Below are 16782 nucleotides of genomic sequence, written 5' to 3' on the forward strand. Positions count from 1 at the left end.
TATTTCTTATAACCGGGGAGTCTGGGTAATTTTATGATATGTAAACACTAAAATGATTTGCTCATACCCTTAGCCCTTTAAAATACTGGTACTGAATAAATCATGAAATTTACAGGGCAATTTGCAGGAATGTCCTTCGCTGGGGTGGTTTTTAATTTTGTTCTTCGCTTAATATTCCGAGGTCCTGTATTCGAACTCAGCCTCAGTTAAAAAATAAAATAAAAATCGCAAGGCATAAGTTGGACAGAGGTTTGCCTTAAGACAAACTTTTACCCAAATTTAGGTCTTAAGACAAACATTTGACTTAAGGCCTAACTTTTGCCCAAAGTTAGGCCTTAAGGAACAGGTTTGTAAAATTTCAGCAAAGTAATTTTTATTTTTTTTTGTCTTAAGTAGAGTTTGAAACTCTGGCTTAAGGCATAAGTTTCTTGCAAATTCCAACTTATGCCTTGCGAATTTTTTTAAAATTTTTGATTAAGCGGGGGTTCGAACCCGAAATCAAAAGGCTTTTAGCGAAGGACTAAAATTAAAGACCACCAATTTGAGGGACAAAAATTAAAGACCAGTCCTTTTGAAAGACATTTCGCGCAAAAAAAAAAAAAAAGAATTTTATGTCTTGAAGGTTTGATCATAATTAAGATTCTTAAAAGCAGGCCTACTTTCTGGATTGGGCCTCAAGTCGTAGCCAGTCTATTGGGGTCATTTGCATTTTAGTTCCTATTTTGTGTCGGTCTTCAATTTTTGTCCTTTAAATGAGCTGGTCTTTAAAGTTTTTCCTTCAAAATCAAACTTATGCCTACAGGGCCGTAAGTTACGTATCATAATATCCACAAGTTATGATCGCGCCCTGAAGGAATTTATGCCCCGCTAGGCATAAGTTCGATTTCGAAGTGCAAAAATGAAAGGGAAATCAACACCAAATACCCCTCAAATACAAAATAATCATCCGCCCATGTCCCTCCTAAACTAATTCGGTCCTTACCCAACCGGTCAAAACTATTTACCCGACGTACCCCCTCGCCCAAACCCCTTCTTCTATGATATCATCACAGTATATTTATATATCATGATAGTATCATGGAGGACTAAGAGAAGGATTGAAGTAGTCCTCCATGATACCATCTTAGTATATTTATATACCGCGATGGTACCATGGTCCTGAGGAGTGTCTCATTGAAGGACTGAAGCAGTCCTCCGTGATACCATCACAGTATATGTATATAAGATCATGGTATCATCGAGGTTTTTTTCGAGAAAAGTGTGTCTTTTTGAACAAATGAATATGATCATCCATAATATCATCTTAGTATATTTATATACCATGATGGTATTATGGAGGACTGAGAGAAGGATTGAAATAGTCTTCCATGATACCATCTCAGTATATTTATATACAATGTTCATATCATTATTTGGGAGGCATCTCGGATAAATAGTTTTGATTTTTTCTGGGGGTATGGGTGGATAATTATTTTGGTTTGATCGCGTACGCGTTCTTTTCCCAAATATAAAGACCAACCCTTTTGAAGGGAAAAAATTAGGGATAACTACGTGGCATAACTAACTCTAGTACATATTTAGATTTAATAGCTATAGTTTAGATTAATTACATCCTATAGCTAAAAGTAATATGTTAAATACAATTAATAACTACATATATATTTAAAGTAGAATACTCATCATCACATTATTCACTGCCAACCCAACCCTCCCATCTCTCTCTCCCCTCTTCCCCCACTGCTCCGGTGAACCGGAGTAGCCGTCTTCTCCGGTATATTTTTTAAATTATTTTTTGGTTTTTGAATTATACTTTGTTGTTCCAGAAAAAATGGAAGAAGGAAGAGATTTTTGTTAGGTTCTTTTCTTCCACAAATAGTTAGTTTCTTCTCCGGAGAAGAAAAGAAAAGAACTGTGATGTTGAGAAGAAAAGAGAACTGTGATGTTGAAGAAAAGAACTGTGATGTTGATGACAATGACGGTGGCAACGGTCAGATCTGGACGGAAACAGTCAGATCTGACCGGAAACAGTCAGATCTGACCAGAAAATACAAAATACACTTATTTGTTGTATCTATACAGTGTTTTTTGCCTGTATTTCGAAGAAGATCTTTTCGTATACAAATGAATACAGTGCATTGGAAGTGTATACAAATGAATGGAGTGAATTTTATTTCTTGTATTCAGTTTTTGCGTGTATTCGTTAGTTTTTTTAGTGCAAAATTCAGTGTTTTGGGGAAGGTTAATTTTTTGTATACAACCGATTTTAAATATAATAAAGTGAATACAGTGTAAAAGTAGCTACAATGAATACAGTTGAGTTGAATACATTTGAATTGAATACATATTTCAGCAAATTTTACTGACTGTATTCATGAATACAGCGACGCATCATAGTGAATACAATAAGAAACAAGGGCTGAAACAAGCTATATGTTTGCTACGAGATGTAAATAGGTAAAATGTAGCTACGCAGCAAAAATAACCCTTAAAAGATAGTCATTTATGAAATTTTCCCAAAAAATTAAAGACCAGTCCATTTGAAGAACAAACCATGTAGTTTTGTGGTCTATTGTGAACCTTGGTTGGGCCTTACTAGGAACTCCCAAGTTCCAATTTAGTTCACCCGATCTCTAACTTCATTTTCTAGAAAGTCTGCGCATATTTGAATCATTTTTTTTGGCGCGGATTGACCTTTTTTTGGGGTGGTCTTTAATTTTTGTCCCTCAAATTGCTGGTCTTTAATTTTTTCCTTTTGCTTAAAAAGGTGGCCGAAAATACCCGGAGGTTATGAGTTTCAACCCCAGCTCAGTCAAAAAAAGATAAAATCAGAAGGCAAGACTTTTGCAAAAAGTCTGCCTTATGCTGCAGACGTTGCCCTAAGACATAACTAAAAGTCTACCTTATAAGACAAAGTCTGCCGTCTCCAGCATAGGTTCTATGTAACTTTGCCCGAATAGGCATACGTTTTCGACTCTGCTGGGTTTCGAACCCAAAACCTCAGGATATTCTCGGCCACTTTTTTAAGCGAAGGACAAAAATTAAAGACCAGCGAATTGAGGGGAAAAAATTAAAGACCAGTTCGTATGAAGGACAATCGTGCAAATTGCCCTATTTGAATCTCTATCCAAATATCACGGCCCTCTATCTTAAGCAAGTAGTCTAATAGGGAGCCGGGAATTTTAATGTTTTTTTGTTAATTGTTGAGCACTTGAATGCAACGAGATATATGTCTTTCATAGTTTAAAGAGAGATCGATTCTAAATAATGGACATTGAGGAAGATGTTGCACAAGAGTCGTGACATTGTTCTTGTAATTTGTGGGCTCGAAGCAACTCTTACAACATTGATATGCCGACTTTAAAAAAATGGTAATTCAACGCAGCAGATTCAGAATATTAAGTTTATGGGTTCCTATTACAATCTCAAGGTAATATATGGTAGTAATTGGGTTCATAATAAAATATTTATTGATGTTCAGTTATTTTTAATACAAATATAGAGTTTGAGCAAAAACTACTAGATTCACATGAACCCAATGCTTTAAGACCAGATCCGCCACTGATTCGATGTATGGAGTATCCCGTGTTTAGGCAAGATCCAAGGAAGGATCGCATTCCAGAAGGATGTAAGTAGACAGTCTACCATAGTGTAATCATCATTGACCGATTTTAAGCTCCAATTCAGACATCTTGTAACTTAGGGGAGTTAGTTGCAAATTTGTAATTCACACCCTGTTTGGTGCAGTGTATGTACACCGTGGAGAAACCAAAGCCACCTGCATGTGGTATTGTGTTATGAATGCAGTGAGATTCGATTAATCCATATAAGTGACCCTCAAAGAGACAAATCTTGAAGAATAGCAACACAACACAGATAAAAACAAATTAGCAAAAAGGAGGAAATGATACAAAGAATGTATCCAATGGGAAAATTACCTTTCCACCCTCTCGTTACAAAAAAAGCATGACACTTTTAATATTTGAAAGATCATAGTGCAACTTATGTTTTATTCATTCGAAATAATTGAAAGAAAAACTATCTCTTGAATGTTCTATACTTTTGTGCTCCCTCATTGCCCTTGTAAATTATTAGTATAACAAAATCATTAATTAAAGTGAAATTGTTCAAATTCATTTCGGTACTATTCGAAATTGAGGAACTCTGCTTTCCCTTTAACTTTTGATCTAATATTCGAAATAATGAAGCTCTATTTTGAAAGTAATTTTAAATTATAACTAAACGGTCATATGATAAATTTGAATTTTTCAGCGAAAAAGTTCGACACGCAGAATCCACCTATTTCATGTCAAAGTTCCATTAACATGTACGGGTTTGAATGAACTAGAAATGCAACAGAAGGCAAAATAAAACAATTCCGAGTAGTATATGAGCAAATTTAGACATTTCTTTTGTTAAAAAAAATCATATACATACATTTATGAGAAAGAAAAAATTAAATAGAAATTTATGGAAAAAGTTAAAAAAGCATTGACAGAAGAAGCATTTGTGGTTGTAGAGTGAAAACTAGTATATAAAAAAGGTTGGGAGGACTGGCGTCCAGCCTATTTCCTTCATTCTCAGATTCTCTCTCTCATCATTTTCGATAAGAGAGAAAGAAGAATCCTTTTGCGGCTTCACGCTAACCTCACCTTTCCATAAACAGCAGGTATTCTTTTTCTTGATTCTTTATTACATCAACTATTTTTAAGTTTTATACCCTTTTGTAGATTCAGTGATTTTCTTGGTGTTTTGATTGTTACCCCAGATCGCATAATCGATTAGATTACTGTTCAGTTGCTTTAATCTTTGGACACCCTTTGTTTTACTGATTAACTTAAAACATTTTTTAATCAAGAATTCTGGTGTGTTTGATCTGAGCTGGTTGTTTTGATTCTTTGTTTCTTCTCTGGGTTTGTTTTGATTTTACTTTTTGGAGTCTATTTTTGGTGAATGATTGTGCTAAAGTTTGAGTCTTTGACTTAGGTCATAGTTTGCACCGACTAGGTTTACAATCTTTAGATGTCGGTCAGTTTTCTTATGGGTCACCTGTTGTCTTACTACTTATTTGTTAAAGAAATTATGCTTTATGTGCACCCAAAATAGGTGTGTTTGATAGAAATGAAATTTTCTTTTGATTTGTGACATTTTTTTTTTTCATAGACTAGAGTTGGTTACATGTCCCTTCCGCCAAGCCTGCCTGTGCTTAAGATCAATAGGATAATTCTTAGAGAAATGTTTGGTTAAACGATTTTACCTGTTACTGGGGGATAAATAGGTGACCTCGAGAGTTAGAATACGAGAAATGAACCCTTTTTTGTGCTTTTACTTAAAAATAAATTCTTAGAAGACCTACTTTCATAATTCAGAACGTGCTGTTGATGAAATCTTTATAAAATACGGAAAGAAATGATAATCTGGTGGTCTTCATCGTTATAACTTCAGCAAGTTTTATGTATTTGCAGGTTGCTATTGTTGTTAAGAAAGAAAAAGGATGTGAAAGTAGTTTCATGTACTTCGGTTGTCCTTTGTGCTCCGCTTATGTTATATTTTTTGTCTTGTAGGGACCATGATCAGGTTGTTTAAAGTAAAAGAAAAGCAGAGAGAAGAAGCTGAGAATGCAAATGGAAAGCCACCAGTCAAGAAACAAAGTGCAGGAGAGTTGCGTCTTCATAAAGGTGGTTTGTTTTTCTAACTCTTTTGACCTTTTTAGGTTAACTAGTGTGCAAGTTGTTCTAGAGAGTGCTTTCTGCATGACAATTTGGTCATTTTAAATCTGATTTATTATATAGCACTCTATCGGTGAGATATCACATGTTTTGGACATGTTAGGTTAACTAGTGATTGAACCATTTAGCATCTTCCAAGATAATTTCACTAAGTGCTTCCTGCATGACAAATCGATCAATAGATATCCTGAATTAGTCTTTGATTGTCTTGGTTGAACTGAATAGTGGCAGGCTAGAGAGACGGGAGATTATGTGACATGGGTTAGTATACATTTACTTACAAAAAATGCGTAGGTTACATTTCTTATTTCGGTTGGTTGAGACCCACATAAATTCTTTTTACCAACCTGTAGTTGGACTGAATGGAAGAAGTAATCTAACTCCAAGGTTTTGAGTATGATTTTTACTTTCACATCCACTCGTGACTAGACTGATGGGAAGAAAATAATAATCAATCAGTTTTCTTTCTTCTTTCCAATTCCTCTTGTTGCCAAATGATGTATTGGTTTTTCTGGAGGAACTCAAAACCCTGTGTGCTTATGAGTGATCTTGTATATCTGCACTGTCATGTAAGTATTCCTTCCAGGCCATATTACAGAAACCTTACAGGTCTGCTTTGTACCAACTACCAAGTGATGAGTAAAAATCAAGGTAGGGTGGTCACTTTCTGCTGTGAGAGTTTGGAAATGAGTTCCACGTAATGGAAAAGATCTGATAGGTTAATCTTAGTTTCAGGATAGAATTATACTCACCCAATAATAAAGATTCAGGTTATTAAGACCTATTGGAAAGGTTTATGTTTGTGATGTATATTTTCTAGGAAACTAAATAGTTCTTCTCCCATATAATTGTCTCTAGAATCACCGGAAGTATATGCTCAACGAAGAACTAAGTGAAGAATTTGTTGAATCTAAAGGATTTACTACTGGATTAATACCTTCGGCATTAGTTTCAGGATAGAATTCTTGCTAAGGTTTTGGCATCTAATAAGGAGAAAGTAAGATTTAGGCTCTTGAGACTTATTGAGAAGGTTTATCAGTTTCAAAAAAGAGACACTATTGAGAAGGTTTATGTTTGTCATGTATATTTTCTAGGAAACTAAATGGTTCTTTTCCCATATAACTTGTCTGAATAACCGTGGGAAGTATGTGCGCAATGAAGAACCAAGTGAAGAATTGTGTGTTGGAAGTACTTGAAAAATCTCTCAAGCAGGGAGGGAGTGTAGGGTGGCTATCAATTCATGGTAGTGGCATTGAATTCTTACATATTCAGTTTTATTTTGCTTGATTTTTTTCCCGGGTGGGATTGGGTATGTCGTCCTGCTTTCTCCATTTTTCCTCTTCCCATTACGCCACATGCTGTTCTTCTCCCTCTTGATTCAAAAGTGCGTAAAAGTGCAACAACATTGCAGGTCCATCTTATTCCACTACATACTTGTAGAATCAAATACACTGTGAGTCATACTCTCTTATCACATTCATAAAGTACCTCCTTGACCGAGAAGGCAAAAGGTAGGAAGTAGATGAGGGTTAGTACAAATAGAAGCGCAAGGTAGTAACAAAGCGGAGGGTGGATGCGGAGGTTCCTTCCCCATTTTTCCACATTTTGATTTGAAGTCGGTAAATTTTTTTTGATTGAAATTTTGAATAAAGTATAATAATTTCAAAAGTTGAAACAAGTCTACAGAGATATCTTTTTTCTTTTAATTATAAGTTTTTCTTTTAGAAATTGTCAAGTGTATAGACATAGCTTCTTCTTCCTTCTCACTCTCTGAGCTAAACTTAGTGCAAAGTTTTAAGATTCTATCTTAACACTATACAGATCAGATCAATCATGGATGTGAGACTGTAGCATGATGATTTGTTAGCTTCTATTTCCTTTATCTCTTGCTAGCAGCTGTCTGAAAAGGATTCTATAACTGCTTGTATCTCTATGTCCTAACGTCTATGCCATGTCTTTTCTCTAGCTCGTCTTTCTGCTATCTTCTGGCCCTTTTTTTTGCATCTAATTAGTGATGATTAAACATTTGCATCTTGTTTCTTGCAGATATAAGTGAGCTAAATCTACCCAAAACATGTAGCATATCATTTCCCAATGGAAAAGATGACCTCATGAACTTTGAAGTCACCATTCGGCCTGACGAAGGATATTATATGTAAGCAATGTTACAACTTTGCTGTCAAAAAAATGTGCAAGTAATTTTGTAGACCGTTCTGTGGTGGTATCATTTATTGATTATTTGCTCTTTCTTGCCTATATATAGGGGTGGCACATTTACGTTCTCTTTCAGTATATCTCCAATATATCCTCATGAGGCCCCAAAGGTTAAGTGCAAGACAAAGGTGGGTTCTGGTTATCTTTATCTTGTTTATTTTCTAGAATGTGTTGAGACTTGGACAGTTATCATTATCGCTGAGATTTTTTTTTTCTTTTTTCAGGTTTACCACCCTAATATTGACTTGGAAGGAAATGTGTGTCTCAACATTCTTCGAGAAGACTGGAAACCTGTGCTCAACATTAACACCATTATCTATGGCTTATATCATCTGTTCACGGTATTTTTCTTAATTTTGATAATATAAAGATACTTCACTTGTCACTCATTCAAAGTATTTAGCAATCAGAACTTGTGATTCTGCAGGAGCCGAATCATGAGGATCCCCTCAATCACGAAGCAGCTGCTGTGTTGAGAGACAACCCGAAGTTGTTCGAGTCCAATGTCAGAAGGGCAATGCATGGAGGCTATGTCGGGCAAACATTCTTTACCCGTTGCATGTGATGTCTTCAAGGCTGAAACAAAACTCGGGGTGTCTGTAAAGTTTGGATGCAAAATCAATTCAGGTGGTCTTTCTGCAACAGGTTGGGTTCAAATGTCTTTAAATTTACGTCGGACCAGAAAAAATATTCTGTATGCTAAGTGTAACTCTGCAATTTGTTTTTTGGATAAGTTCATGTATAAGACCAATGGCGGAGACCTATGTTTTGAGGACCTTGTGTACAATTTGAATTCATGTTCACACATCCTATGGGAGATTCAAACATGATAAGGTGTCTTTTCAGTTCAGCTGCTGCTTTTTTCCAGGGTGGATATGATGAGTCAGAAAGGGAAAAAAAATCTGATAAAGATTTGTTGAGATTTCGCCAAGGCAGTGTGCTTTGTAGGTGGTCTTGTTTCTTTCATGAGTTTGATGTCAAAATGGGAAATTGGGGCAATTGCACAGATAGCTGTTTGGAGGAATGCTATTTAAAGCATAGCCAGAGATTACAAAACTTCAATGTTTAGCCATTTTAGAATCAATTTCATATGGGATTGAAATTGAAAATCCAGGTCTGATGTTAGGTTTAGCATTTTAAACTGTACAAATACGAGTCTGAAGTTGGGGATAGTCAAATTTGACATATTGCTTGTGCAGTTTGAATTTAAGATATTTAGGTTTAAAGTTAGGATTGCCATTCCTCAATTTCAAGCCAGTACATTTGAAATTTGAATTACCAAGCTTAATTTTAAACCCAAAATGTCTGAAGTAAGGATAAGTTCAAAGGAAGCATACCAATGCAAGTCCATAATCTGCCAAGCTTATGTGCTTTTCTATCCTTAATCTGCCAAGCTTATGTGCTTTTCTAAAACCTTTGTCATAACCCTTTACTTGGTCCAATGCCTGAAGAAGTTGGTGGTTCTCTAGAAAGTTTAGTCATAATTAATCTGTCTATTCAAATCCCAAACTCAATTCATAATTGTGAAAGTTTAGAGCAATTGTTACTTGCCAACAACATGATTTTAGGTCAAATGCCAAGTACTTTGGGATTACTAAAAGGTTTAGAAACTCTTCCGACCGAACCGCACTCCTTTGTGTACATCACCAGGCTCAGGATAGTCTTTTTTAGCTTTTAATGTTTACTATTTCTTAGTTCAAGAACCTCTTCTAAAACCAACTATCAGGTCCAATAAAAAAATCTTTGAGAAGTTTATATTTCAAGAAATTTTTTCGGGAGCTTACTTGGATTTTGGATGGCGAAATAAGATGGTAAGAAGTATAATATTGTTTTAAAGGATCGAAATGGCCAGTTATTAATGAATTTTCTTGTTGGGTTTTTGTTAAATACTCGTTTGGCCGACAACTTTGAAATTACATATACTTAGTAAGCTAAATATATCGATTGAGCAATGGTTTAAACATTACTCGTACCATTTATCGTGTTAATTTTTCTTAAGAAAAGGGCAAAGAAAAAAAAAAAGAAATTTGTGTCCGATGCAACGATAGACTGATCTGATCTGCCAATAATTGAGCTGAGCGGGGTGAGGGGGTGGGGGAGTGGGGACCACGGTTACTGATGTGGCAGGTATCCATTGGCTGTTTGACTGCTTCAATAACCGAGGAGATATCTCTGTTACAAAATTTCTTTTTTACCGGCAATAAAGTTATATAAAAGTGTAAAAAGAAAAATAATTGTCCCCCACATTCACAAGGATTAGTACTACGTATATACATACGTCTTGTATGCTGTATTCTTTTTTCCGATTTATTTCAATTTATGTATTGCAGTTTGATTTAGTACAAAATATTAAAAAAATTAATCATCTTAAATATCACTGGTATGGCAGAGTTTGCACTAAAATCAGACAGTCAATTCTTGTTGATTCTCTCTCTCTCTCTAATCACCTGATCTGATCCCCACGCTGTCACTCCAAGTCTCTTTCCTCGTCACCTCCATTCCATTCCATTTCAGACCACAATGAGCAACGCTGCCTTTAACCTTTTTATCATAAAACAGCTTAAACTAAAATTAAAAATTACTAATTATACATTTAAAATTACACATTGGACTACCTAAATAAGTACATGTTCATTATTTTTAATGCGGATAGAATAATACTGCTCCAAATAATTAAACTAATATTACTCTACTTGTTTAATATACGTGGAAGTCTGTAATATAAAGGTCTATTTCTCATATTTCTATTGTTTTTTTTTTTTTTCATTTTCAGAGTGAGCTATTCTTCAAAAATACATTTGTAACCAATAAAAAGAAGATGCACTTTTATCTTTACTCCCAATTATATTTGACTGTCCAATTTATGTGTAAAAAATAAATTAAATGTAAAAGTTAAAATGATTATTTAATACCAAAATAGAGCAACTACTACGTCTTATGAATCCCCACTTCTTAATCTTATCTCATATCATCATCAAAAGGTTAACACAACAATCGAACCCGCACACTCAACCCTCATTCTAAAATACTCTTGGCCATTAGGTCGTCTCTATTAGCTATGAATTCATCATGAGTTGACATTTATGCTAGTCTGTCTATTACAATGCTTCTTCTCCACCAGAGTTTAAAATTTATAAAATGAGCAAGCTCACTCTTGACGAATTTATTGTTTAACACTAAAATCATTTTAGATAAAACTTATAATAATAGATCATTTAGGATCCTACTTCATTAGATAGTTATAAATTTATTTCAACAATATTACCATCTCTAGTTAACAAATTTAACTCTTATCTTAATAACGGTTAAAAAATATAGTCTAATCAATTAATTACTAAAATCTAAAAGAGCAGTCAAAGTTTTTAGGAGTATAGAGTGTAAACCCATGAGAGTCTTAAAACAATTTAACTACTAGTACTATTTTAAAAAAAAATTGGGGTAATAATATTTCTCCAAATAATTAAACTTTGATTAATTAACTTGTCTACTATTACGTGGAACATTTTGCGTCTCTCATATTACGGTCTATTTCTTATATTTCTATTGTTTTTTTTCATTTGCACCGCGTGCTCTTCTTGTTGCTCTCACAATATTTCCTTTTCTGTTATTTTTTGCATTTACTAATATTTGATTGTCCATTTAAGTGTTAAAATAAATAAATGCAACCCACCCTTGTAGAATTTGTAAAATCCACAATTACATATGTCATTGACACTAGATCAATCTTCAATCTAAATTACTACTTATTTAGATCAATCTTCAATCTAAAATACTTATTTATCTCAATATGTACTTGCGGCGTAAAATATGTATATACAACAACAATAAATCCAGCATAATCTCATTAGTGAGGTCTAAAGAGGATATATACATAAGTTAAAATAATTATTTAATACCAAAATACAACAATTACGATTACACTTTATTCTCCAATAAATTGAGGTCGATCGTATGAATTTGTACTTCTCATTTAAATTCATTTCATATCATCGTCAAAATGTTAACACGGACAATCGAACCCGTGCACTAAACCTCATTTTAAAACACCCTTGGTCGGTGGGTCCTCTCTTAGCTGTGATATACTTATTGTTTGTCTATCACAATCCTATTTCTTTTCTAGAGTTGAAGATCGGTAATATGCGCAAGTTTATGTTGACGAATTTATTACATATTTAATACTAAAATCATTATATATAAAACTTATAAATAACATAGCAATTATTATCCTACTACATTAGATGGTTAAAAAATTATTTCAACAATATCACCATCTCTGGTTTACAATTATAATTCCAATCTTAATAACGGTTAAAACATATAGTCTAATCACTTAATTAACAAAATCTAAAAGAGCAGTCAAAGTTTCTTTGGAGTATCGAGTGTAAACACATTAAGAGTCTTGTCAAGCCTGTAACAAACTTTATCTCATCAATTATGACAATCTCTGCTAAAAAACACAAACCCCATTCTCATCATCATTATATATAGACATAATAAAGCACTACGTATACACACACACACACAAAAACAGAGAGAGAAAGTAGAAAATGAGTGAGATTCTCGTATAAGCACACTTTGGGAGCGTATTTCTCGTGAGTAGTAGTCCCAAAAAATGCTTTATAGAGTGGCAGCCTATTACCCTATACACCACACTGTACTAAACCCACCTGCTGTCTGAACACCCACCTGGGACCAACCCCATACTTTCTTCTAATCAATCTATATATCTCACACAAAAGAAACAGAAAAACAAAACTCCATTTTCTTGATTTTGAAAAGAAACAGAAAAAATCCCATTTTCTTGATTTTCAGTTAGCAAAATTTTCAAGAAACAGGAAAAAAAAAAAACCCCATTTTCTTGATTTTCAGTTTGCAAAAATTTCAAGAAAATGATGTGGGAGTCGCCGGAAAGTTCTTCTGCGGCGGCGGGCGGTGGTGGAAGTGGTGGAGGAGCGGTGGCAAGTGGTGGTGCTGGTAGGAGGAAACCATCATGGAGAGAAAGAGAGAATAATAGGAGAAGAGAAAGGAGAAGAAGGGCAATTGCAGCTAAGATTTATAGTGGCTTAAGAGCACAAGGGAATTATGATCTTCCTAAACATTGTGATAATAATGAAGTTCTTAAAGCTCTTTGTGCTGAAGCTGGATGGATTGTTGAACCTGATGGCACTACTTATCGCAAGGTTACTACTTTTTCTCTTTTATTTGCTCTATGTAAATTGATGTTGTGTTAGTGTTAGTTGTTGCTTGCTTGAATTAATGGGTTGATGGGTTTTTGCTTGGGTTTTGGTTAGATCTATAGATTTGGGAAATGGGGTTGTTCAATTTGGATCAAGATTGTCATTTTTATCTGTTTTCAGTGGAATTTAAACTGTTTAAGTGTTTCTGATCTGGGATTTTGTGTTTGTCTTTTGAACTTTTCATGCATCTTAATTCTTAGCTAATTAGCTGGATTTGCTCAATTCATTTTAAAAAAAATAAATACTTCTAATGTGTTCATGTTCTCATTTCTGGAAGATTGGTATGAACCTATAAAGTTAATTTGTCAGAGAATGGAAGTTGTTTTCTGAAACACAAGAAGAGGGCAAAAAGGAAGAATTTACCTTGAGAATTGACTGCTCTTAATATAGAAATGGGCGTCTAATGTGGGGTTTGGTGCATTTAGTTGATGTTTTTTTCTTATTTATGAAATACTTTTCAAGATTCCAAGTTGAAATATGTTAAAAGTTTTAATCTCAAATTACTGAGCAAAATTGTCTTTGAATTCAAAATTCATAGAACTTCTCTCCTAATGCCTTTTGGTTTATCTTAATTGTGTGACTCTTGTTCTTAAACTTAAACAAATAAGACAATGATTTAGGTGAATACAATTTTGTCTGAGAAATTAGCATGGCCTTCTTCATGACAGCATTATAGTACTTTCTTCGCTAGCCTTTAATCATTTATGTTCACTAGTTTGGTAAAAAAATCTTCTTTTACTATGTTTCAGGGATGCAGGCCAACTCCAATGGAGATTGGAGGCACGTCAGCCAACATTACTCCAAGTTCTTCACGACATCCAAGTCCCCCATCTTCATACTTTGCTAGCCCAATTCCCTCTTACCAACCCAGTCCAACATCCTCGTCTTTCCCTAGTCCATCACGTGGCGATGCCAACTTGCCACCTCACCCGTTTGCATTTCTCCATAATTCCATTCCTTCGTCGCTACCACCTTTACGAATATCGAACAGTGCCCCTGTAACGCCACCTCTTTCATCACCAACTAGACACCCTAAGCAAACATTTAATCTTGAGACTCTGGCCAGAGAATCGATGTCTGCTTTGAATATCCCTTTCTTTGCTGCTTCAGCCCCAACTAGTCCAACTCGAGGTCAGCGATTCACTCCTGCCACTATACCAGAATGCGATGAATCTGATACGTCCACTATTGATTCTGGCCAGTGGATGAGCTTTCAAAAGTATGGAGCCAATGGGGTCCCAATGTCTCCGACTTTTAATCTTATTAAACCTCCAGCTCAGAGAATTCCTTCAAATGATATGATCATCGACAAGGGTAAGAGTATAGAGTTTGACTTTGAGAATGTATCAGTGAAGGCTGCATGGGAAGGAGAAAAGATTCACGAGGTTGGTTTAGATGATTTGGAGCTCACACTCGGACATGGGAGTGGTCGGATGTGATTTTCATGATCAAAAGAACAAGACAAGGATGTTCGTGTATCATCTACAATTTCTGTTTGCAGAGATGAAGTTGGCCAAATGTAGATCTTGCATGTAATGCATCTTAGGATGGATTTGATGTTCTCTGTTGCTGTTGCTGTTGCTGTTTACCTTATATAGAAACATTTTTTTACCTTTTGTTCTTAATCTGTGGAAGTCCCTTAAGTTTATTTGGGTCTTGTCACAAGCATTTAGGTGTAGATAGATGGTGGTTTCTGTCTCCTTGTGGTTGAGAATTGTTTTAAGTCATTGTAGCCTAGCAAGAGTTCTCCACAAACCTGAACTATCCACAATTTTTTTCTTGATTATAGTAGATCTCTTTGTTGCTGTGCAACTGGGTTCTTGTTTAATGATCTAGCTTCAATTCGAAATCGATGGATGTATTATTATTTAGTCTCTTTGATGCTTTATGTCTAGATCAAAGTATACCAAGTACGTCAAAGTCCATACACAACCTGTTTTCTACACAAAATTGCCAGTTGCCTTTGTTTCTGAGTTCTATATTTTGTCCTCATTTTTTTTTCTTTTCGGTAACCATGTGAATATTACCATTAACAAAGAAAAAACATTACACATATAGAGCACCTACTCCCATAGCCACCTTCTAGGAAGGGTGACATGAGCAATAAGCCTCCAATAGAAGAAACTAATTATAAGCAGTCAGCAGCATTTGTATGTAATCTAACTACCAAGTATTCTATGCCAAAAAATCTCATTTCTGTGTGCCGTTTGTGATGTTCTAAGTAACTCAACTCTTTGTACAATTTCCCTCTTTATCTAGTCAACTATCTCAGCAACCTGTAGTGTGGTTCCTTTAAATAATTTTGTTCTCATTGGAGTAGTACTTTGCTTGTTTTAGTTGGCCTATAGAATAATGGAAGGACTTGCGCAAGACTTTGATGACTCAATGACTCAAGGTTCATATTAAAAAAAAGGAGAGAGAGAGTCCTTTGATTAATACCACTTACTTCATCCAAAAAAAAATAAGGAGAGAGAGAGTGAGGGAAAGAGGGATAGCTCGAGTGAGAAAAAGAGGGGTAATTTCTCCGGCTCAGATCATCTAATTTGCTCTAACAGACACGCATCATTCTGTAATCGAAACAACTTAATCACTTTCGTATGAAAGTATCCTTCCAATGTGTGTCCAATTGTCATGTCTCTATAGGGATGGTCTATTGCAAGAAGGTATCAAGAAGTTGGCAGTCTTTGACAGTCAAATCAAAATTCTTGAATTTTCTTTCTTCCTCTATGGCCCCATTAGTAAACTACTACAATTAATGATCATGGCATGTTCATGCACACGTTTGTTATCACACAAGCACAGACAAACAAGAAAAATATTAAACAAATGGTGTTTAACCGATTTAATGTACAAGACCACGATTTGATGTCTGGTTGTGGGGTTCTGTACTGCTGTATTACACACGTTCCCCTACAGTGGTTTTATCTTTATTTTTTTTTCATACGCGGTTATTGTCACGTCTTGCTTATCCTTTTGCCCCTGAGGCCGAGTCGGAGGTCTAGCTACGAATTCGCCAAAATTCAATAATTTCAGCCAAAACTTTGTGTATGTGTTACGATATCCGGTGAACAAGTATAAAGAAATTATCCAAACTCAGCAAATTGCCTATCATAAATTCAAAATTTTGAATCCGCCTCAACCCTTATATTTGTGTTAAAAGAATCATTTAATATATACAAATAGTCTAATAAAAACTCAGTATGCAAACAGAACTATGATCGAGAACCCATAAACTAAATAACTAGGCTCCGCCTCTGTTTGCCCCTATTTAGCAAAATCAAGATACAAGACCTACAATATTCTCAAACACGTGGTTATGTCAAACAGTTTTCAAACAACACCATATGTATAGCTGATGGATTTTGTTGCAGCCAAACATGTAGACACTGCCAACAGGGTCCAGCATTAGTAAATTGCTGAGCAAAAATGGGAAAGGTTAGTAAAAGAAAAGGTCAAATTTGTCCCTGTACTATTTGAAATTGAGCAACTCTGCCCTCTGTAAAGCTTTCAGCTCTTAAGATTACCTATCTCTAACAGAGCTTCAACCTGATGTTAAAGTTTTAAACCATAGTCAACAGTTGAACGTCAAACTTTTTTTCTTTTTG

General features: G+C 35.0%; 2 protein-coding genes across 2 annotated transcripts; both read left to right on the forward strand.

The window, feature by feature from the left end:
- The first annotated feature begins 4507 nt into the window (after positions 1-4507).
- LOC132627970 (NEDD8-conjugating enzyme Ubc12) lies at positions 4508-8790 on the forward strand. Its single transcript, XM_060343616.1, has 6 exons — positions 4508-4666; positions 5562-5675; positions 7773-7881; positions 7990-8068; positions 8165-8281; positions 8368-8790. The coding sequence occupies exons 2-6, from the start codon at positions 5567-5569 to the stop codon at positions 8503-8505; spliced, it is 552 nt and encodes a 183-aa protein (XP_060199599.1). The 5' UTR covers positions 4508-4666; positions 5562-5566; the 3' UTR covers positions 8506-8790.
- Positions 8791-12440: 3650 nt separating this feature from the next.
- Positions 12441-15026, forward strand: LOC132627972 (protein BRASSINAZOLE-RESISTANT 1-like). Its single transcript, XM_060343618.1, has 2 exons — positions 12441-13120; positions 13927-15026. Exons 1-2 carry the CDS (start codon positions 12830-12832, stop codon positions 14614-14616), a joined length of 981 nt encoding a protein of 326 aa, XP_060199601.1. The 5' UTR covers positions 12441-12829; the 3' UTR covers positions 14617-15026.
- Positions 15027-16782: the final 1756 nt, after the last annotated feature.

Source organism: Lycium barbarum, chromosome 2 (genome assembly GCF_019175385.1).
Source record: "Lycium barbarum isolate Lr01 chromosome 2, ASM1917538v2, whole genome shotgun sequence".
Lineage (NCBI taxonomy): Eukaryota > Viridiplantae > Streptophyta > Magnoliopsida > Solanales > Solanaceae > Lycium > Lycium barbarum.